Source organism: Loxodonta africana, chromosome 17 (genome assembly GCF_030014295.1).
Source record: "Loxodonta africana isolate mLoxAfr1 chromosome 17, mLoxAfr1.hap2, whole genome shotgun sequence".
NCBI classification, from domain to species: domain Eukaryota; kingdom Metazoa; phylum Chordata; class Mammalia; order Proboscidea; family Elephantidae; genus Loxodonta; species Loxodonta africana.
The window spans coordinates 65851248-65868418 of NC_087358.1; the positions used below are offsets into that span (position 1 = coordinate 65851248).

Genomic DNA, 17171 nt, shown 5'->3' on the forward strand with positions numbered 1-17171 from the left:
TTAGAAAACAGAAAGAAAAAACCAGTATATAAATCCAAAAGCTGATTTCTTTGGGGAAAAAAAAAAAGAAAAACTACTGGCTAAGCTAATCAAAAAGGCATGGGGAGAAAGCAAAAGCATAGATATTCAAAATTAGAAATGACAAACTGAAAATAGCCCTTAGAACACAGGGAAAAAAGGAAGAAAACAAGAGATTTCTTTACACGATGCAAACAAGTTGAAAACCTACATGAAACAATTTTCAAGACAAAATCTGGCAAACTGCCTTCAACGGAGTCAAACATCTACAGGTTAATTTCCATAGAAAATATCTAAGGAATTCCCTCATAAAATAGTGCCAGGCATAGTTTGTTTCACAGGGAAATTTAATTAAACCTTGAAAGATCAGAAAATCACAATATTACTTAAAATATTCCACAACAAATAAAACGGAAATTTCCAAATTCCTTCAACGAAGCTTATTTTTTATATTTATTCCAAAATCTGACAAAAATTATACCATTTAAAAAAGACATACAAATCTCACTTATGAATCCTGATGAAAAAACATCAAATGATGCAAACAATCCACGTTTATTTAAAAAAGCAAATGTCAGGCAAAGGATTAAAATTAAAAGGATTAAAAAATTAAAAATAGAACCACCACGTTGTTGTTGTGTGCCACTGAGTCAATTCCAACTCACAGCAACCCTTTGTGACAGTCTAAAACTGCCCCATAGGGTTTCCTAGGCTATAATCTTCACAGGAGCAGATCACCAGGCCTTTTCTCCTGAGGAGTGGCTAGTGGGTTCCAAATGCCAAACTTTCGGATGGCAGCCAAGCACTTAACCACTGCACCACGAAGGCTCCTAGAACTACCATCCAAACAAAGCTCACTGCAACATAGAGTCAATTTTGACTCACAGTGATTCTACAGGACAGAGTAGAGCTATTCCACAGGATTTCCAAGGCTGTCATCTTTACAGAAGCAGACTGACACATCTTCTTTCCACAGAGTGGCTAGTGGGTTCGAATCACCAATCTTTCTGTTAGCTGTCGAGCACTTTAACCACTGCGCCACCAGAGCTCCTTAGAAATACCATATGACCCTCCAATTCCACTTAGGTATATGCCCAAGGGACCTGAGGTCTGCAACACGAACAGACATGTACACCAATGTTCATTACAGTACTACCCACAATAGCTAAAAGGTGGAAACAACCTAAAATGTTCATTAACGAATGAATGGATAAACGAAATGTGGTACAGGTGGGTAGTCCTCGACTTACAACGGAGTTCCATCCCGATGACTCTATCATAAGTTGGTTCTGACTTAAGTCCAATACCTTTTTTTTTTTTTTTTAAGTTTTCATTATTACTGCCCTTTATTATCAGTATCTTTATAAACCTGATCTTTGGGAGCTGGAAACATTATATATAAACTTACAGATGTATTTTAATACATACATACATAAGAAAACACACAAATCATAAAAATTTACTCCGATGACAAAGAAAAGTTAGACAACCTTGGCATTTTGTTGGTTACAGTAATAACCCCACTGCAGAAGGTTCTAGATCATCTGGATTATCCCTGGGAATGCAGACAGCATTTCTAGTCAGAAAATTGCTGAGAGTTGTCTGTATGGTCCTTTTCTTACTTATTTCCCTTTATGTATTTCGCAGTAATGTCTCACTGCTTCCCAAATCTGCTTATTGACTTTAGTAAGCCCATCAGTGTTTGGGTCCATGTTTTCAAGCAACTGAAGCCCCTAATTTAGTTTAGAAAAACTTCAGCTAAAGCTCTCAATGTAAAATTTTTTGACACCTTCTTTCCTTCCTCTTCCTCATTATTTCTTTCTTCTTTAGCATTTCTTTCCTTTGAACATCCATTAAGTCCTAATCTGTTAGTTCCTCTTCCTGACCTATGAGCTGTTCTGCATCGGCAATACCAAGTTCTAAATTTAGTGTACTTGCCTTATGAACAATTTCCCCACCCATCTCTCATCATATTACCGTGAACAAATGCTTGGAGTTTGTTCACATAACTCAGCAGTTTTTTCTGAATCCTCTGCATGCATTTTCCCATGACTTTCTCCCAGGAAGATGCAGTATTTCAGATACACTGAAAAATATAAGTCTTCCAGAAATCACGTAATGTTATCGTACCTCCATCTGTCGCCTGAGCAAGCACAGTCCGCAGGCAGTGTGCCTTGAAAGTGACGAATGCACCCTGACCCACAGGCTGACTCACACCTATTGACTGGGAGGTACATACACCACCTTCTCATCTTGATTTCGATCATCTACAGGAAGAGGATGCCCAGGGGCATTATCAAGTAGCAGTAAAATCTTGGAAGCCATGCTCTTTTCAAGGCAGCAGGCACACACTTCTGTAATAAAACAATTTAAAACCAGTCTTTGAATAATACAATCGTCATCCAGGCCTCAGAGTTACTTCTGTAGTTGATGGGTAACTTCTTTTTGTCAATGTTTTTGAATGCTCCGGGGTTATCAGAATGGTAAACAAGAAAAGGTTTTAATTAAAATTCAGCAGCACTCCCTCCAAGCAGCAGTGTGATTGTGTCTTTAAATGCCGTGAAACCAGGCAATGGCTTCATCTCTTTCTGAATATAGGTCTGCTCCAGCATCCTTTTACAAAACAACCCTGTTTCGTCCACACTGAAAATCTGCTCTGATAGATATTCTTCATCTTGCATTATCCTGTCCAGGCCATCCTTGAGCTTTTCGGCAGCTTCAACACTGGCACTCCCAGCTTCTCCACTTACGTACACATTATGTAAGCCAAATCTGCATCTGAAGCCATGAAACCGGCCCTTGGTGGTGTTAAGGTGCTCACGGTAATCTTCTTCCTGCTGTTCCTTCAGGTTTTCAAAGAGGCTGCATGCTTTCATTTCAATCGTCAATAAACTCACAGGGAATCCTCTTGTGCATCTGGTCTTCTATCCAAATCATCAATAGCTTCTCCATCTTGTGGACTGCCCCTTGACTCTTCTTTGTTAAAACTGTCAATTTTATGCCAATCGCTCCTCTAACTGCCTCCAAAATCCTATTCTTATCCTTAGTGATTGTCATAATGGTCAAATGAGACAGTCCCTCCCTTACGAAATGGTATTTTGCTGACTTTCCATTAAAATAGGTCTTAACGATCTTCCTCTTCATATCCATGTCTAGGGCCGTCTTCACCTTCTGTTTTGGATTATAATTTATAGTGGCATGACTTCTTTTGCTAGACATATTATTGGGGTTTTTATGCAGTGCAGGTGTTACAGCGTGAGAAACTTGAACAACTCCGCTTCAAATTAACAATTAACAAAATGCTTCTGATGGTATCAAACACTGAGTAGGATCATGCTATAGGCCTGGTCTACAATGAAGTGGGTGTCAGTGTCATAACAATGAAGTTGGAGTCAAAATGGCTATCAGGGGTACGCACAGTTCAATTGTCATATTTCGTTAGAGTTGAACACTGCCCAACTTTCTCTCCGTTATGACTCCTGACACTGACTTTATTGAAGACCAGGCCACAGCCCGCTATATAGCAGTATTTTGAACAGTAACTCGTAATACTGAACATCTGTGAGTGAACATCTGTTTGAGAATTATAACATCAGCAAATTACATGCTGCAAAACTGGATGTAGTACATATTACTAACAAGAAAATGTACCATAACAAACAAAAAAAGCACACTGTCATTAAGTGCGGTTTTTCGTTAACTCAAATATAAGTTGGGGACTACCTGTATATAACGGAATGCTACTCAACCATAAGAGAAATGAAGCTCTGATACATGCAACAACATGGGTGAACCTCAAAGACATTACGCTAAGTAAAATAAGTGAATCACGAAAGAGACAAATACTGTATTATTTCATTTATATAAACTGGTAAAAGAGACCAAAGTCTACTAGTAGTTGCCAGGCGCAGGAGGGAGGAGGAGGAAGGGAGCCATTGTTGGGAAGTAATAAATCTGTCTATGGTAAAAGGAAATCTGGCATCAATTAGGGGTGACGGCTGTACAATATAACTAAGGTAATTGATATCACTAAGCTATAAACCTGAAAAAGGTTGCAACGGCAAAAAGTGGTATATGCATATTTCCACAAAAAACAAAAAGCAGCTGATACTGTCTATGTACAACCAAGTACCTCATGGGATTTGTTTACTCAGTTTGCAAGCTTAAGGAAATAGTTTCACGCGACATTCTAGTTAATTAGCCAAATATTGATTTTGGTTCTGTTCTGAGAGGAAAAATTACTAACTAGATAGAAGACACGTTTTAATACTGGTAAAGGACAGACAACGTACAATACGGGGGAAGTCATCACTACATGACCAAGGCAAAGGAAGACGCTGAAAGGAACACAAAAATAAAGGACAAGTATGATAATTACTGTAACAGAGACAGTCACACAACTACAGTATTAACAAACAGTAATTTACTAACAAATACACAGATAGGTGTTAAAGAAGTGTGGAAGGGTGTAAGGGATCACGCTCACTTGCAGATATACGTTTAACTGTGGATATTTCTACATACATAATTGCAAGTGCTGCGTGCGTATTAATACAAGCCACAGGGCACACACGGGACACAGTCACGGAAACTTCTTATCCATAACCAAACACCTCACAGAACGAAATCCCTGGGCTTGAAGGCAAAGTACCAATAGATCTGGGGGGACAGGTACATCAACTGGCCCAACACAGTTCGTAAAGAAAATGTTTTGCATCCTACTTTGTTGAGTAGCATCTGGGGTCTTAAAAGCTTCCGAACAGCCATCTAAGATGTATCTGTTGGTCTCTTTCTGTCTGGGGCAAAGAAGAGCGAAGAAAACCAAAGACTTAAGGGAGCAATTAGTCTGAACGACTAATGGACCACATGAATCGCAGCCTACGTGACCCCAAACCAGAAGAACTAGATGATGCCAGGCTACTACCACTGACCGCTCTGAATGGGATCGCAACAGAAAGTCCCAGATACAGCAGGAGAAAAACGTATCACAAAAGATTAAACTGACAAAAGTGACTAGACTTACTGGGATGCCAGAGACTGGAGGAACCCCTGAGACTATGGCCCTAAGACCCTTCTGACCTAGAACTGAAGCCATTCCTGGAGACCACCTTTCAGCCAAACAGTAGTAGTTGTTAGGTGCCGTCAACTTGGTTCAGATTCATAATGACTCTATGTACAACAGAATAAAACACTGCCTGGTCCTGTGCCATCCTCACAATCATTCTTATGCTTGAGCCCACTGCTGCAGCCACTGTGTCAATCCATCTCATTGAAGGTCTTCCTCTTTTTCGTCAAATTTCACTTTACCAATCATCATGTCCTTCTCTAGGGACTGGTCTCTCCTGATAACATGTCCAAAGTATGTGAGATGAAGACAAGCCCATAAAATAAACAAAAACAGCCAAGAGGAACATGTTTCTTAGAATAACCAATTATATGAGATCAAAAGGACAATATTTGCTCAAAAGAAAAGACAAAAATGTAGGTAACGGTATAAAATCCGAACAAAAGAAAACAGGGAACCGAGGATAGAAATGGGGAAAGTGCTGACACGCTGTGGGGAACGCAGCCAATACCATGGAACGCTTTATGTACAAGCTATCGAATGGGAAGCTAATTTGCTCTGTAAAAAACCACCTAAAGCACTATTAAAAAAAAAAAAAAAACAAGTACACAAAGCTACTCACTGCAGCTCTATTTGTAGCAGCAAGACTGAAATAAACTAAATGTCCACCAACAGAAGACTGGTTGGATGCTGCAGTGTATATCCACACAATGAAGTATTATCCAACTATAAAAGGGCATAAAAAGTACCTCTGTATATTGCCATGGAGTGATCTCCTGGATACAGTGTTAGGTGAAGAAAAGTTGATAAAGTATGCCATTTTTTTCCCAAGAAAAAGAAGGAATACCACTTACATATTTGCCTATGTGTGTGTGTGTGTTTTGAAAGTGGCAGGATAATCCAAAAATAAGTAAAAATGGTTGCCTATAGGGAACAGGATAAGGGATCAAGGGATGGAAGCTAGATTTTCTGAACGTAACTTTGGACATGTTTTGTAGATTTAACTTTGAAACCATATAGGTGTTTTACATAACACATAAACAAAAAAATCAGTCAAGAAGAAAAACACAATCACTAAAATTAAAATGAAGTAAATTAACCCAACTACGTACCACTTTGGTGGTTTAACCATATAGAGCACTGCTGCAAGTGACTTAAAATACGGTCATTTCGCTATGTACCCATAAGAGACAGAGTTCACAGAAAGAGTAAGAGCTGCAAAGAAACCTTAAACTGTTCTCAATAATATTATTAGTAATAATACTGTTTATTGTCATTCTGGAAGTCCTAAATGTATTGCAAAATAAAGCAAATGAATAATGCCAACAGGAACCCAAATTTTCTGCTTAAAAGTGATACAAATATAAAATAAAAGAATTAAAAGCCCTGAATTATTTCAACTTATGTTTGTTTTTAAAAAGACGGGACATTATCTTCTATGTACGCTCATAGAAAAGCCCTACAAATGATGACAAAACTAGGGACAATAAGCACTCAAATAACAACAACAAAAAAAAAACCCAAAGCCATTACCACTCAGTGAATTCCAACTTGTGGTGACCCCACGTGCTACAGAGTGAAACTGCTCCACAGGGTTTTTACAGAAGCAGATTGCCTGGCCTTTCTTCCATGGTGCCACTGGACGGGTCCAAACCTCCAACCTTTAGGTTAGTAGTTGAGTACAAACTGTTTGCACCTCCCAGGGATTTAAGAGCTCAAATAGTGGTCCTGAAACATCATCTCACAATAAAAGGAACCAGGACTTCAGAAAAAAAGTGGCTGATTCCAGGTTTAAGGCATACAATGGGCAAAATGAGCAGAGAACATTTTAACAGAAACAAACTATTAAGGACCACTGAAGTTGTGTCAAAACAACAAGATATAATTGGACTTCATCAAAAAAAGGACATTTTGGAAAGACACCATGAAGAAAATGAAAAGGCAAGCCACACACTGGGAAAACATGTTTACTATATACTTATCTTTCACAGGAGTGGTACCCAGAACACTTAAGAACGCCTATAAATCTAAAATATGAGCAAAATATAAAAGCAAACATATCACAGAAGATACAGAAATGGCTAATAAGCAACACTGGTTATCAGGAAATACAAATTAAAACCACTACAATTCCCACTAGAAAGGTAAAATTAAAAAGACCAACCATTGCCAAGTGTTAGCAAAACTGTACAGCAACTCTAGTTTGTTTGTATTACAGGCGGCCATCCAAGGCAAAACAACTGGTGTCTATTCACCTGGAGCAACAAAGGAAGGGGAGTCAGAACCGGAGGAGGAAATGTAATGTGTGGCTAATGGCCTCCGTGAACAGCTGCCTCTCTTGTTGTAGACCAGAAGACCAAATGGTGCCAACTACCATTACTGAACATTTTGATCGAAGATTCCATAGAAGAATCCTGATCAAAAGGAGGAAAATACAGAAGGAAACTTCTCAAATTCTCACGGACTCCAGATTTCCCAGAGCCAGAGAGGCTGGATGAATGCCTGAAACTATTGCTCTCTGAGACAATCTTTAAACCTTAAACCAAAAACATCCCCTGAAGTCTTCCTAAAACCAAACAATAGTTTAGCTTCCCTAGTAAAAAACATCTGCCTAGAGCATTATGCTCTTTTAAGAGCTATCTATATGAGACCAAACTGACGAAAGCAACTAGAAAAATTAGATAGGAATCTTAGGGGGCAGTAAGTTTATGACAATGGGGGAGGAACAATTTGGAAAAGGAAGGTGAGAATGATGGTACAGCTTGAACACTGTGAACAACGTCAATGAATCGTACATGTAGAAATTGTTGAATTGGTGTGTTTTACTGTGTATATTCTGAACAAAAAATAAAATAAATTATAAAGCAAATAAGGTATCTTTTATATTTATACTATAAAATATATCATCAGAATTAAAAATTTTGAAACCTCATACATCTACCTAGAAAGTGCTCATGACTTTAAATGTATACAACCTAAGAGACAGACATGGCTTGTTACAGTAACATATTGAAGTTGGCAAGAGCCATAGCCTGTGTATGCATAATATGCTTAAATGACTTTCCTGGTGAAGGAAAACAAAACCTTAGAGTTCACAATGATTCTTTCAAATATTTGTCAATGCAACTAATGACAGATTACACCAAATGTAATTATAATGCATATATACTAAGGAAAATAAATAAATGCAATTCTAGAACAGGCAAATACTATGTCTAGTGACAACACACAAGAGGTCGTTGGGAGCCTACAAAAAGGCATATGGATAAGTATCGGGTTGATGGAGCATCATCTTGCCCTAAAGTAAGGAAGTTCTCAAAACAAACGAGCCGAAAAATCTAAAGAAAACAAAAAACACAGTGTTGTGGCACAGTTAAAGGGGCCTAAGGAGTCAACTGAAATAGCTCTCAATGACCAAAGCTGGAACAGTATGAACAACAAAAGGGTATCGTATTATAATCTAAAATGTAAGATAAATATGCATTAACCTATACAGATACAAATAAATTAATAAATGAGAAGCAGCAAATCTCCCACGCAGAAATTCCAAATAAATTATGTAGCTACTACACCTCCAAGAGACAGAGCATAATGTATTTCCCAAGAGTACAGGACGGAAAAGGGACAAAAAGAATAGTTTGCGGTGGAGAAACCTGACAAACACTACTTCAAATGATTAAGATTAACATCAAGTCATAAATCATGTTGATAGTATGTATCCTGGATATGGTGATGAAAATGACATTTTACCTCTTAGATCTTCTTCCTAAAAGCCAATAGTTCCAGTCTAATTATGAGAAAGACATCAGAAAAATTCCAATAGAGGGGTATCTTACAATATACCTGACCAGTACTACTCAAAACTGTCAAAGTCATAAAAAATAAGGGAGGTCTGAGAAACTGTCATAGCCAAGAGGAGTCTAGGGAGACATGACAACAAAATGAATGTTGTATCCTGGTGACTTTCTACTATTCCTATTTTGAATATACACTGTGTTTTATTTTTACCAAAGAATTTTCACATGTACTTGTTCACTTGATCCTCATCATAACTTGTGACATACTGGGGTAATTACATTAATTTTACAGATTAAAAGGCAAGGTCAAGAGGAGACAGGACAAGATGGTGAAGTGAGTGGACACTAAGAAACAAGCACAGGCTGAAATCTCAGAACTCTGGACAGCAGCTAAGGTATTGGAGAGTTGTGGTGAGTCCAGAAGTTGGGGAGGGGAGAAAAGGGTAGGCTCAGAGGCCAAGAGATGCTACCCACTAACATCAGAAGGGCTTGTTCATCACAACCATTTTGGGATGGGGCTGGCTAACACCCCAAACACAGAACACAGAAAAGGAGCTAATCTAAGCTCTACCCAATTGTTTCTAAGGTGGCATAAAATTGGCTGAGGGAATTCGTGGGTTGTGCTGTTGGGACGGGGCAAAGAGAGACCATGGCATTGAGTGAGAGTGCTGTTGAATCTTGCTGAGGCCCCAGAAAGACAGGCACTAGGAGCGCAAGAAACTGTAAAGACAGTAGGCCAAGTGGAATACTTCAGGCTGACAGGAACAAAGGAAACAGCCCACAGTGGGGCACCATGGAAGTGTCTGTGCATGGGCACCAGTGAGAGAAAGACAGAGAAACCCACATGGTCACCACAACAAAGTCGAGCCCCACTGCTTACAGCAGAGTCTCTGAACAACTAAACACCCTGCTTCCACAAATGTTTACTGAATTCCAGAAACCAGCATACAGCCAGCACTGAAAAAAACTTAAGGATAAGAGTGCCATCTAATGGCTCTCGGGAAAAGATACGAAGCTCACTGCTGCTGGGGTATTTTGACTTGTAATGAGTTTGTGAAACTGAGGAAAGCTGGAGTGTGGGGTTCCCACAGCTGTGAGTCTCTGTGGAGGCACTCTGCCACATTACTCACCCATGTAGTGGCTTATGGATGTGGGCCCAGGCTTCTGGTTGGCAGCTGGGCACTTGGCACTGTGCCAACTGGGTGTCCAATCAGAAAATTTATCCATAATGATTAAAAAAAAACCCAAACCCAATGCCATCAAGTTGATTCTGACTCATAGTGACCCTACAGAACAGAGTAGAACTGCCCCATATGGTTTCCAAGAAGCAGCTGGTAGATTTGAACTGCCGACATTCTTGGTTAGCAACCATAGCCCTTAACTACTATACCACCAAGGTTCCTTACCCACAATAAGCAGATAAAAAATTTGAAGCAAAAAATTTTTAAAAAGATAAGATGGCCCAACTTCAGCAATAGTAAAACACTATGTTACAAGAGAAGATGGATCAATCAAAAGCAAAACATGAAGACGAAGAAATCTCTCCTATGGAAGCCAGAATAATGTGAAGAATTGACAATTTTCCAACTATGGTGCTAAAAATGTTGAAAGCAAAAAGCACACGGAAAACAAACTAGGGGGGCTCAGGAAACAAATGGAGGAATAAAATGAGAACCTTAACAAAGAAACTGAAAACACCCCGCCCCCACAAAAAAATAGGGAACTAACGGAATAGAAAAATAAAACACCTGAATTAGAAAAAGCAAGAGAACACTCAATAGTCAAACAGACAGAAGACAGAATAAATAACATAGAAGACAAAAATAACTGAACTTATCAAGTCTCAAGAGAAAAGAACAAAGAAAAGCAAACAAATCCAAAAGGAAATGGGGGCTTCAATTAAGAAAGCTAACATTAGAATCTCAGAGCACCATGACAATAAAGCCACATAAAAAATTTTTCAAGAGAGAATTTCCCAGACCTGAACAGGAAGCTACAGGAACCCCGATCAGAAGAGACACAAAAAAGATCAACTCCACAGCATAAACTAATAAAAGTCTTAAAAATCAACACAAGGAGAAAATTCTCAAAACCGCAAGAGAAAAATGCAATATAACATATCAAGGGCCTTCGATAAGAATTAGTAAGGATGGATTTCTCCCCATCATGGATTTATAGAGATCGGAAACAATGCAGCAACACCCATAAGATACTGAACCAAAACAACTGCCACCCAAGAATTCTTTACCCAGCAAAGCTGTCATACAAAAATGAAGGGAAACCAAGACATTCCCAAGCAGAAGCTCTGAGAATTTACCATTACCAGACCAGTTTTCCAGGTATTACTCAAAGGAGTACTCCAATTGAAAGGCAAGAACGTTAAGAAATACAAAGTAAATTTACTGACTATAAGCTGTATATCGACATTAATGGAGACACATCAACAGAAAAGGTGAGAGAAGAGCATATTAGGAATAGATTTATTATGTTAAGGCTGTATGTTAACTGTGTTCATATGTTAAAACACTGTAACTGTAAGTTGTATAAAGTAAAATATGTGGTAAACAATAAGAAATCACCAAGACGAAACATTCAGAAGAAGGAAGATAATAAAAAGGCTCATCATAAGAAAGCACCCAAATACACATAAAAACAGAGAAAAAAAAAAAAGAAGATAGGAATCACTCAAAAAACAAATAGCAAAATGTGTGAGGTAGACACTTTGTTTTCAGTAATAAGCTTAAATGTTAATGGTCCCATGAAAAAGGCAGAGAGTGGCAGAATGGAGAAAAAAAAACATGATCCATTCTTTTGCTATTTATAAGAAACACATCTTAGATGTGAGGATACAGACAGACTAAAAATAAATGGAGGAAAATATCCCATGCATCCAGTAAAAAGAAAAGCAGGAGTGCCACACTAATAATCAGATAAAACAGACTTTAAATAAAAATCTATTACAAGAGATAAAGAAGGACATTACATAAAAATAAAAGGGTTAATCCACCAAGAATACATAACAATTATAAGTATATATGCACCTAACAGCAATGCACCAAATCACACAAAAAAAATACAACCAATAATAAAGCAGAAATAGACAATTCCACAATAATAGTAGGGACTTCAACAAACAAATTGCATTTATAGACAGAACATCTAAAAAAGATCGCTAAGGACATTGAGAACTTAAATAAAACCATAATGAACCTAATGGACACATACAGAACACTCCACCTAACATCAGAACAATATATATTCTTCTCCAGCACACACAGATCATTTTCCAGAATAGATCATATGCTGGGGCAGAAAACAAGTCTCAACAAATTAAAGAAGATCTAAAATATACAAAGTATCTTATTTGATCATAACAGTATGAAGCTAGAAATTAACAACAGGATAAATAAGGAAAAAAGAAAAAACACATGGAAACTAAATTAATACACTACTAAAAAACTACTGGGTCATAGAAGAAATCAGAACTGAAATTAAAAAATTCCTAGAACCAAACAAAAATGAAAACACAACATATCAAAACCTTTGGGACTTAATAAAAGCAGTATTCAGAGGGAAATTTATAGCAATAATTGTCTACATTAAAAAAGAAGGTCTAAAATCTTTTATGTAAAATCTTAACTTAATCCAACTTGAGCACACAGAAAAAGAAGAGCAAAAGAAGCCAAAAGCTACCAGAAACAAATGATAAAGATCAGGGCAGAAATAAATGAAACTGAAAACAGAAAAACAACTGAAAGAATTAACAAAACCAGAAGTTGGTTCTTTGAAAGGATCAATAAAATAGACAAATCACTGGCTAGACTGACAAAAGGAAAAAACCAGAAGAGGCAAATAACTAAATTAAGAAATAAAACCGGTGACATTACAACCAATCCAACAGATATAAAAAAGGTCATAACTGAACACTATGAAAAATTATACTCCAATAAATTTGAAAACCTAAATGAAATGGAAAAATTCCTAGAAACATACTACCTACCCAAAGTATTTACCCAAAGTAACACAAACAGAGGAAGAAAATTTAAACAGACCCATTACAAAAGAAGAGAGAGAAGGTGTCATCAAAAACGGCCAACATAAAACAAAAAAGCCCAAGACGAGATAGCGGAGAATTCTACCAAACATTCAGAGAAGAGCTGACACCAACCCTACACAATCTCTCCAAATACACAGAAAAGGAAGGAAAGCAATCGAACTCTTTTTATGAGGCAGCATAACCCTAATACCTAAATCATGAAAAGATATGACAAAAAAAGAAAATTACATACCAATATTTTTTCTTCCTTACGAACACAGATGCAAAAATTTTCAATCAAGTTCTAGGCAACAGACTTCAGCAACATATAAAAAAAAAATCAAGTAGGATTCATACCAGGTCTACAAGGGTGGTTCAACATCAGAAAATCAATCAATATAATCCACCACATAAACAGAAGAAAAAAACCATATGATTGTATCAATTGATGTAGAAAAGACATTCAATAAAATTCAACATCCTTTCCTGATAAGAACTCTCGGGAAAATAGGAATAGAAGGGAAATTTCTCAACATAACTGAGGGCACATAAGAAAAACCAATAGCCAACATTATACTCAACAAAGAAAGGCTGACAGTGTTCCCTTTTGAGAAGCGGAACAAGACAAGGATATCCATTATCACCACTCTTACTCAACACTGTTCGGAAGTCCCAGCCAGAGCAATAAAACAAGAATGAGAAATAAAAGGTATCCAAAGCAAAAAGGAAGAGGTAAAACCATCTCTATTTGCAGATGACATGATCCTATACATAAAACACCCTAAACATTCCACAAGAAAGCTGCTAAAACTAAAAGAAGAATCTGGCAATGCTGTAGGGTATAAGATTAACACACAAAAATCAGTTGAGTTTCTCTACACTAACAAAGACTACTCCAATAAAGAAATCAAGAAAATACCAATTACAGTAGCCACCAAATCAATCAAATACCTAGGAAATAACCTAACCAGAGACATAAAAGACTTACACAATGAAAACTACAGAACACTGTGCAAAGAAGCTAAAAGACAAAAATGGAAAGCCATCTTATGCTTGTGGACTGGAAGACTTAATAGAGTGAAAATGTCAATCTTACCTAAAGTGATCTACAGATTCAATGCCATCCCGATACAAATCCCAACAAGACTGTTTACTGAAATGGAAAAACTACTGACCAGCTTCACATGGAAAGGAAAGAAATCCCAAATGGCTAAATCAATATTTAAGAAGAAGAATGATGCAGGAGGTCTCACACTCCCTGATATCAAAACACACTATACAGCCACTGTAACCAAAATACCCTGATACTGGTTCAACAACACACACAGACCAGGGAAAAGAATTAAGAACCCAGAAATAAACCCAGCCAGCCATGGAAATCCTGGTGGCATAGTGGTTGAGAGTTACGCCCGCTAACCAAAAGGTCAGTAGTTAGACTCCATCAGGCACTCCTTGGAAACTCGACGTCCTATCGGGTCACAACGAGTCAGAATCGACTTGACAGCAACGGGTTTGGTTTTTTCACTGTTTGTTTTAACCATGGACAACCGATTTTATACAAGGGGTCAAAGTCCACTCAGTGTGGCAGAAAGGGTCTCTCTGATAAACGGTACTGACAAAACTGGATAACCACTTGCAGAAAAATTTAACAGAACCCATACTTCACACCATACACAAAAACTAACTGCAAATGAATCAAAAGCCTACATGTTAAACCTAAAACTGTAAAATTCCTGGAAGGCAACATAGGAGGAAAACTATGGGACCTAATCTTTTGTAAAAATACAATAACCATTACAATAAATACACAAATAGGAGAAGACAAAACAGATAAATAGGACTGTGTAACAACTAAAAACTTATGCTCATCAAGATACGAAAATAGTAAACAGATGACCTACAAACTAGGGGAAAAATCTTGAAAAATAATTTGTCCAGTAAGAGCCTAATCTCTAAAATGTATACAAACTGTAAAAATTCAACAACAGAAAGACAAACAACCCAATCATGAAATGGGCAAAGGACATGAACAGAACCTTCAACAAAGAGGATATCCAAGCAGCCAGCAAACATAGGAAAAGATGTTCACGATCATTAGCCTTTATAGAGATGCAAATCGAGACTACAAAGAGATACCATCTTACCCCAGCTAAAAAAGCACTGATTTAACAACAACAACAAAAAAAAAAAACAGTAACTACAAATGTTGACAAGGGTTTGGGAGACTGAAACCCTTATCCATTGCTGGTGGGACTGTAAAATGCTACAACCACTACAGAAAATGGTATGGCACTTTCTTAAAAAGACTACAAAGAGAATTACTCTATGAGGAAGCAATTCCACTCCTAGGTATAGATTCTAGAAAAATTTCCTGAAAAATCTTAATTCTAGGAAAGATAGCCATTTCTCACAAACATGTGTTTTCTTCTATTCAATGAACTATGTTATAAATTTTCTCCTCTGACTTGTCAAGAGATTCACACCAAAATTTTGTGTCACGTTTTTATTTTAACCTAAGTTTTCTACCTTAGTTTTTGTCACCACTGTGACCTGCTTTCCTTGTTTTAGTCTATTAGTAAGTGTTCAACTGTAAGCCACCTCAAATCTTTCTTGGAAGCAGGAAGGATATGATGTTTGGCTGAATTTTGAAAATTTAAGAATACACTGAGTTTCGCATGATCCCCATCAAGGCACAGAAACCCTATGAAGTTCAGCCTGAGCTCTGCAAACCAATCCTTTTATCTTAACTACCACAAACTGCAGAAACATCAAGAGAATTACGAGTTTTTCCAGAAGACTTTTTTCCCCTAAGTTACATTAACCATATAGATTACAATGCCGTACTGCACATTTACCATACATTCAGCATACCAAATAATTTTTAAAATGTAACATACACAATAAAGCACTACTGAAATTTAACTGTGAGAAAATATCCTCCTACCCTAACAGGTGAGGATGATTCCTCTGTATTTCGCTTCTGGGACTCAGCGTCCACATCTTGGCGCTTGTTCTTCATTCTTTCTCTAAGATCCCCTGTAGGTCTTTCTGGTGACCTTTGAGCCAAAAAACAAAAACAAAACTAAAATCTACATTTATGTAACATTTTATAGAAAAATATTTATAGAAACAACCTCATAAACCTCAATATAGTTTAAGGAACTGTTCATGGCTCTTAAAATTCAGGAAAATAATTTATTTCAGCTTAAATATTAATATATAAAAAACATAAATAATACTTGTAAGTTTTCTCCTCACATCGATCAAAATGTATACATTTAATATTCTACGGGGTAGCAGGTGCCAGTGAAATGAATAAGAAATTACATGTAAATTGAGAAAAAGGTATTTGTAATTAACAGCCTGGCATATTTTCCTATTAATCGCTAGATATATTAGTTATATTTGAAAGTAAAACATAGGAAGATACATCAAGCTTGAATCTGAAAATTCCAACAGCATTATAATCTACACGTGTACGTGGCTGGACACATTAACAACTGAAAAAATATCTCATGCATCTTAAGGATCAAAGCAAATACAGGAGTTTCTGTAGTAGTCAAAACTTTTCTTAAATTTGAAATTATTTCAGAATAAAAAACAGTTTAAGGGTTCAAAGCAAGATTTTAGAACAATTATTTTATATTCTTCTGTGGAATTTGTTAAATTGAAGGAAAAACACACATTTGTATTCAACAATGGTAAGGCTTCATAATTTATACTGGGAATTATATAGGACATGACTGTTCAATTAGTTTATTTTCGTATCATTATTACAAGGAATCATGCTAGTGCAGTGGTTAAGAGCTTGGCTGCTAACTGCAAGGTCAGCGGTCTGAACCCACCAGAAACTCTGTAGGAGAAAGGTGTGGCCGTCTGCATCTGTAAAGACTGCAGCCTTGGAAACCCTTGGGGTAGTTCTACTCTGCCCTACAGGGTCCCTATAAGTAACAAAGGTAAACCTTCTTAATCTATACTGGGAATTACATAGTATACAGCTAGTCAATTAGTTTATTTTCATGTAAGTAGAAAAATGAAAATAAACTGAAAATAAAAAATGAAGGACAGATGAAAAATAAAATGTCTGTTAAAAAATACTCCTAGAGAAAAATGAATCCTCAACTTGATATGGAAATGGCAAGAGGCCCAGAATAGCCAAAGCAATGTTGAAAGAGAACAAAGCAGAAAGACTCACGCTTCCTGATTTCAAAACATACTATACAGCCATAGTAATCAAAACAGCCTGGAAGTGTTA

At 37.1% G+C, this 17171-nt stretch overlaps 1 protein-coding gene across 2 annotated transcripts in view; it reads right to left on the minus strand.

The window, feature by feature from the left end:
• The window catches only part of ZC3H13 (zinc finger CCCH-type containing 13), a 137320-nt gene that overhangs the window by 112314 nt on the left and 7835 nt on the right, over positions 1-17171 (minus strand). For both annotated transcript variants that reach the window (XM_023551293.2, XM_023551292.2), the window contains exon 4: positions 15861-15972. In XM_023551293.2, the coding sequence (XP_023407061.1) occupies positions 15861-15972 (112 nt within the window). The remainder of the gene's footprint in view (positions 1-15860; positions 15973-17171) is intronic.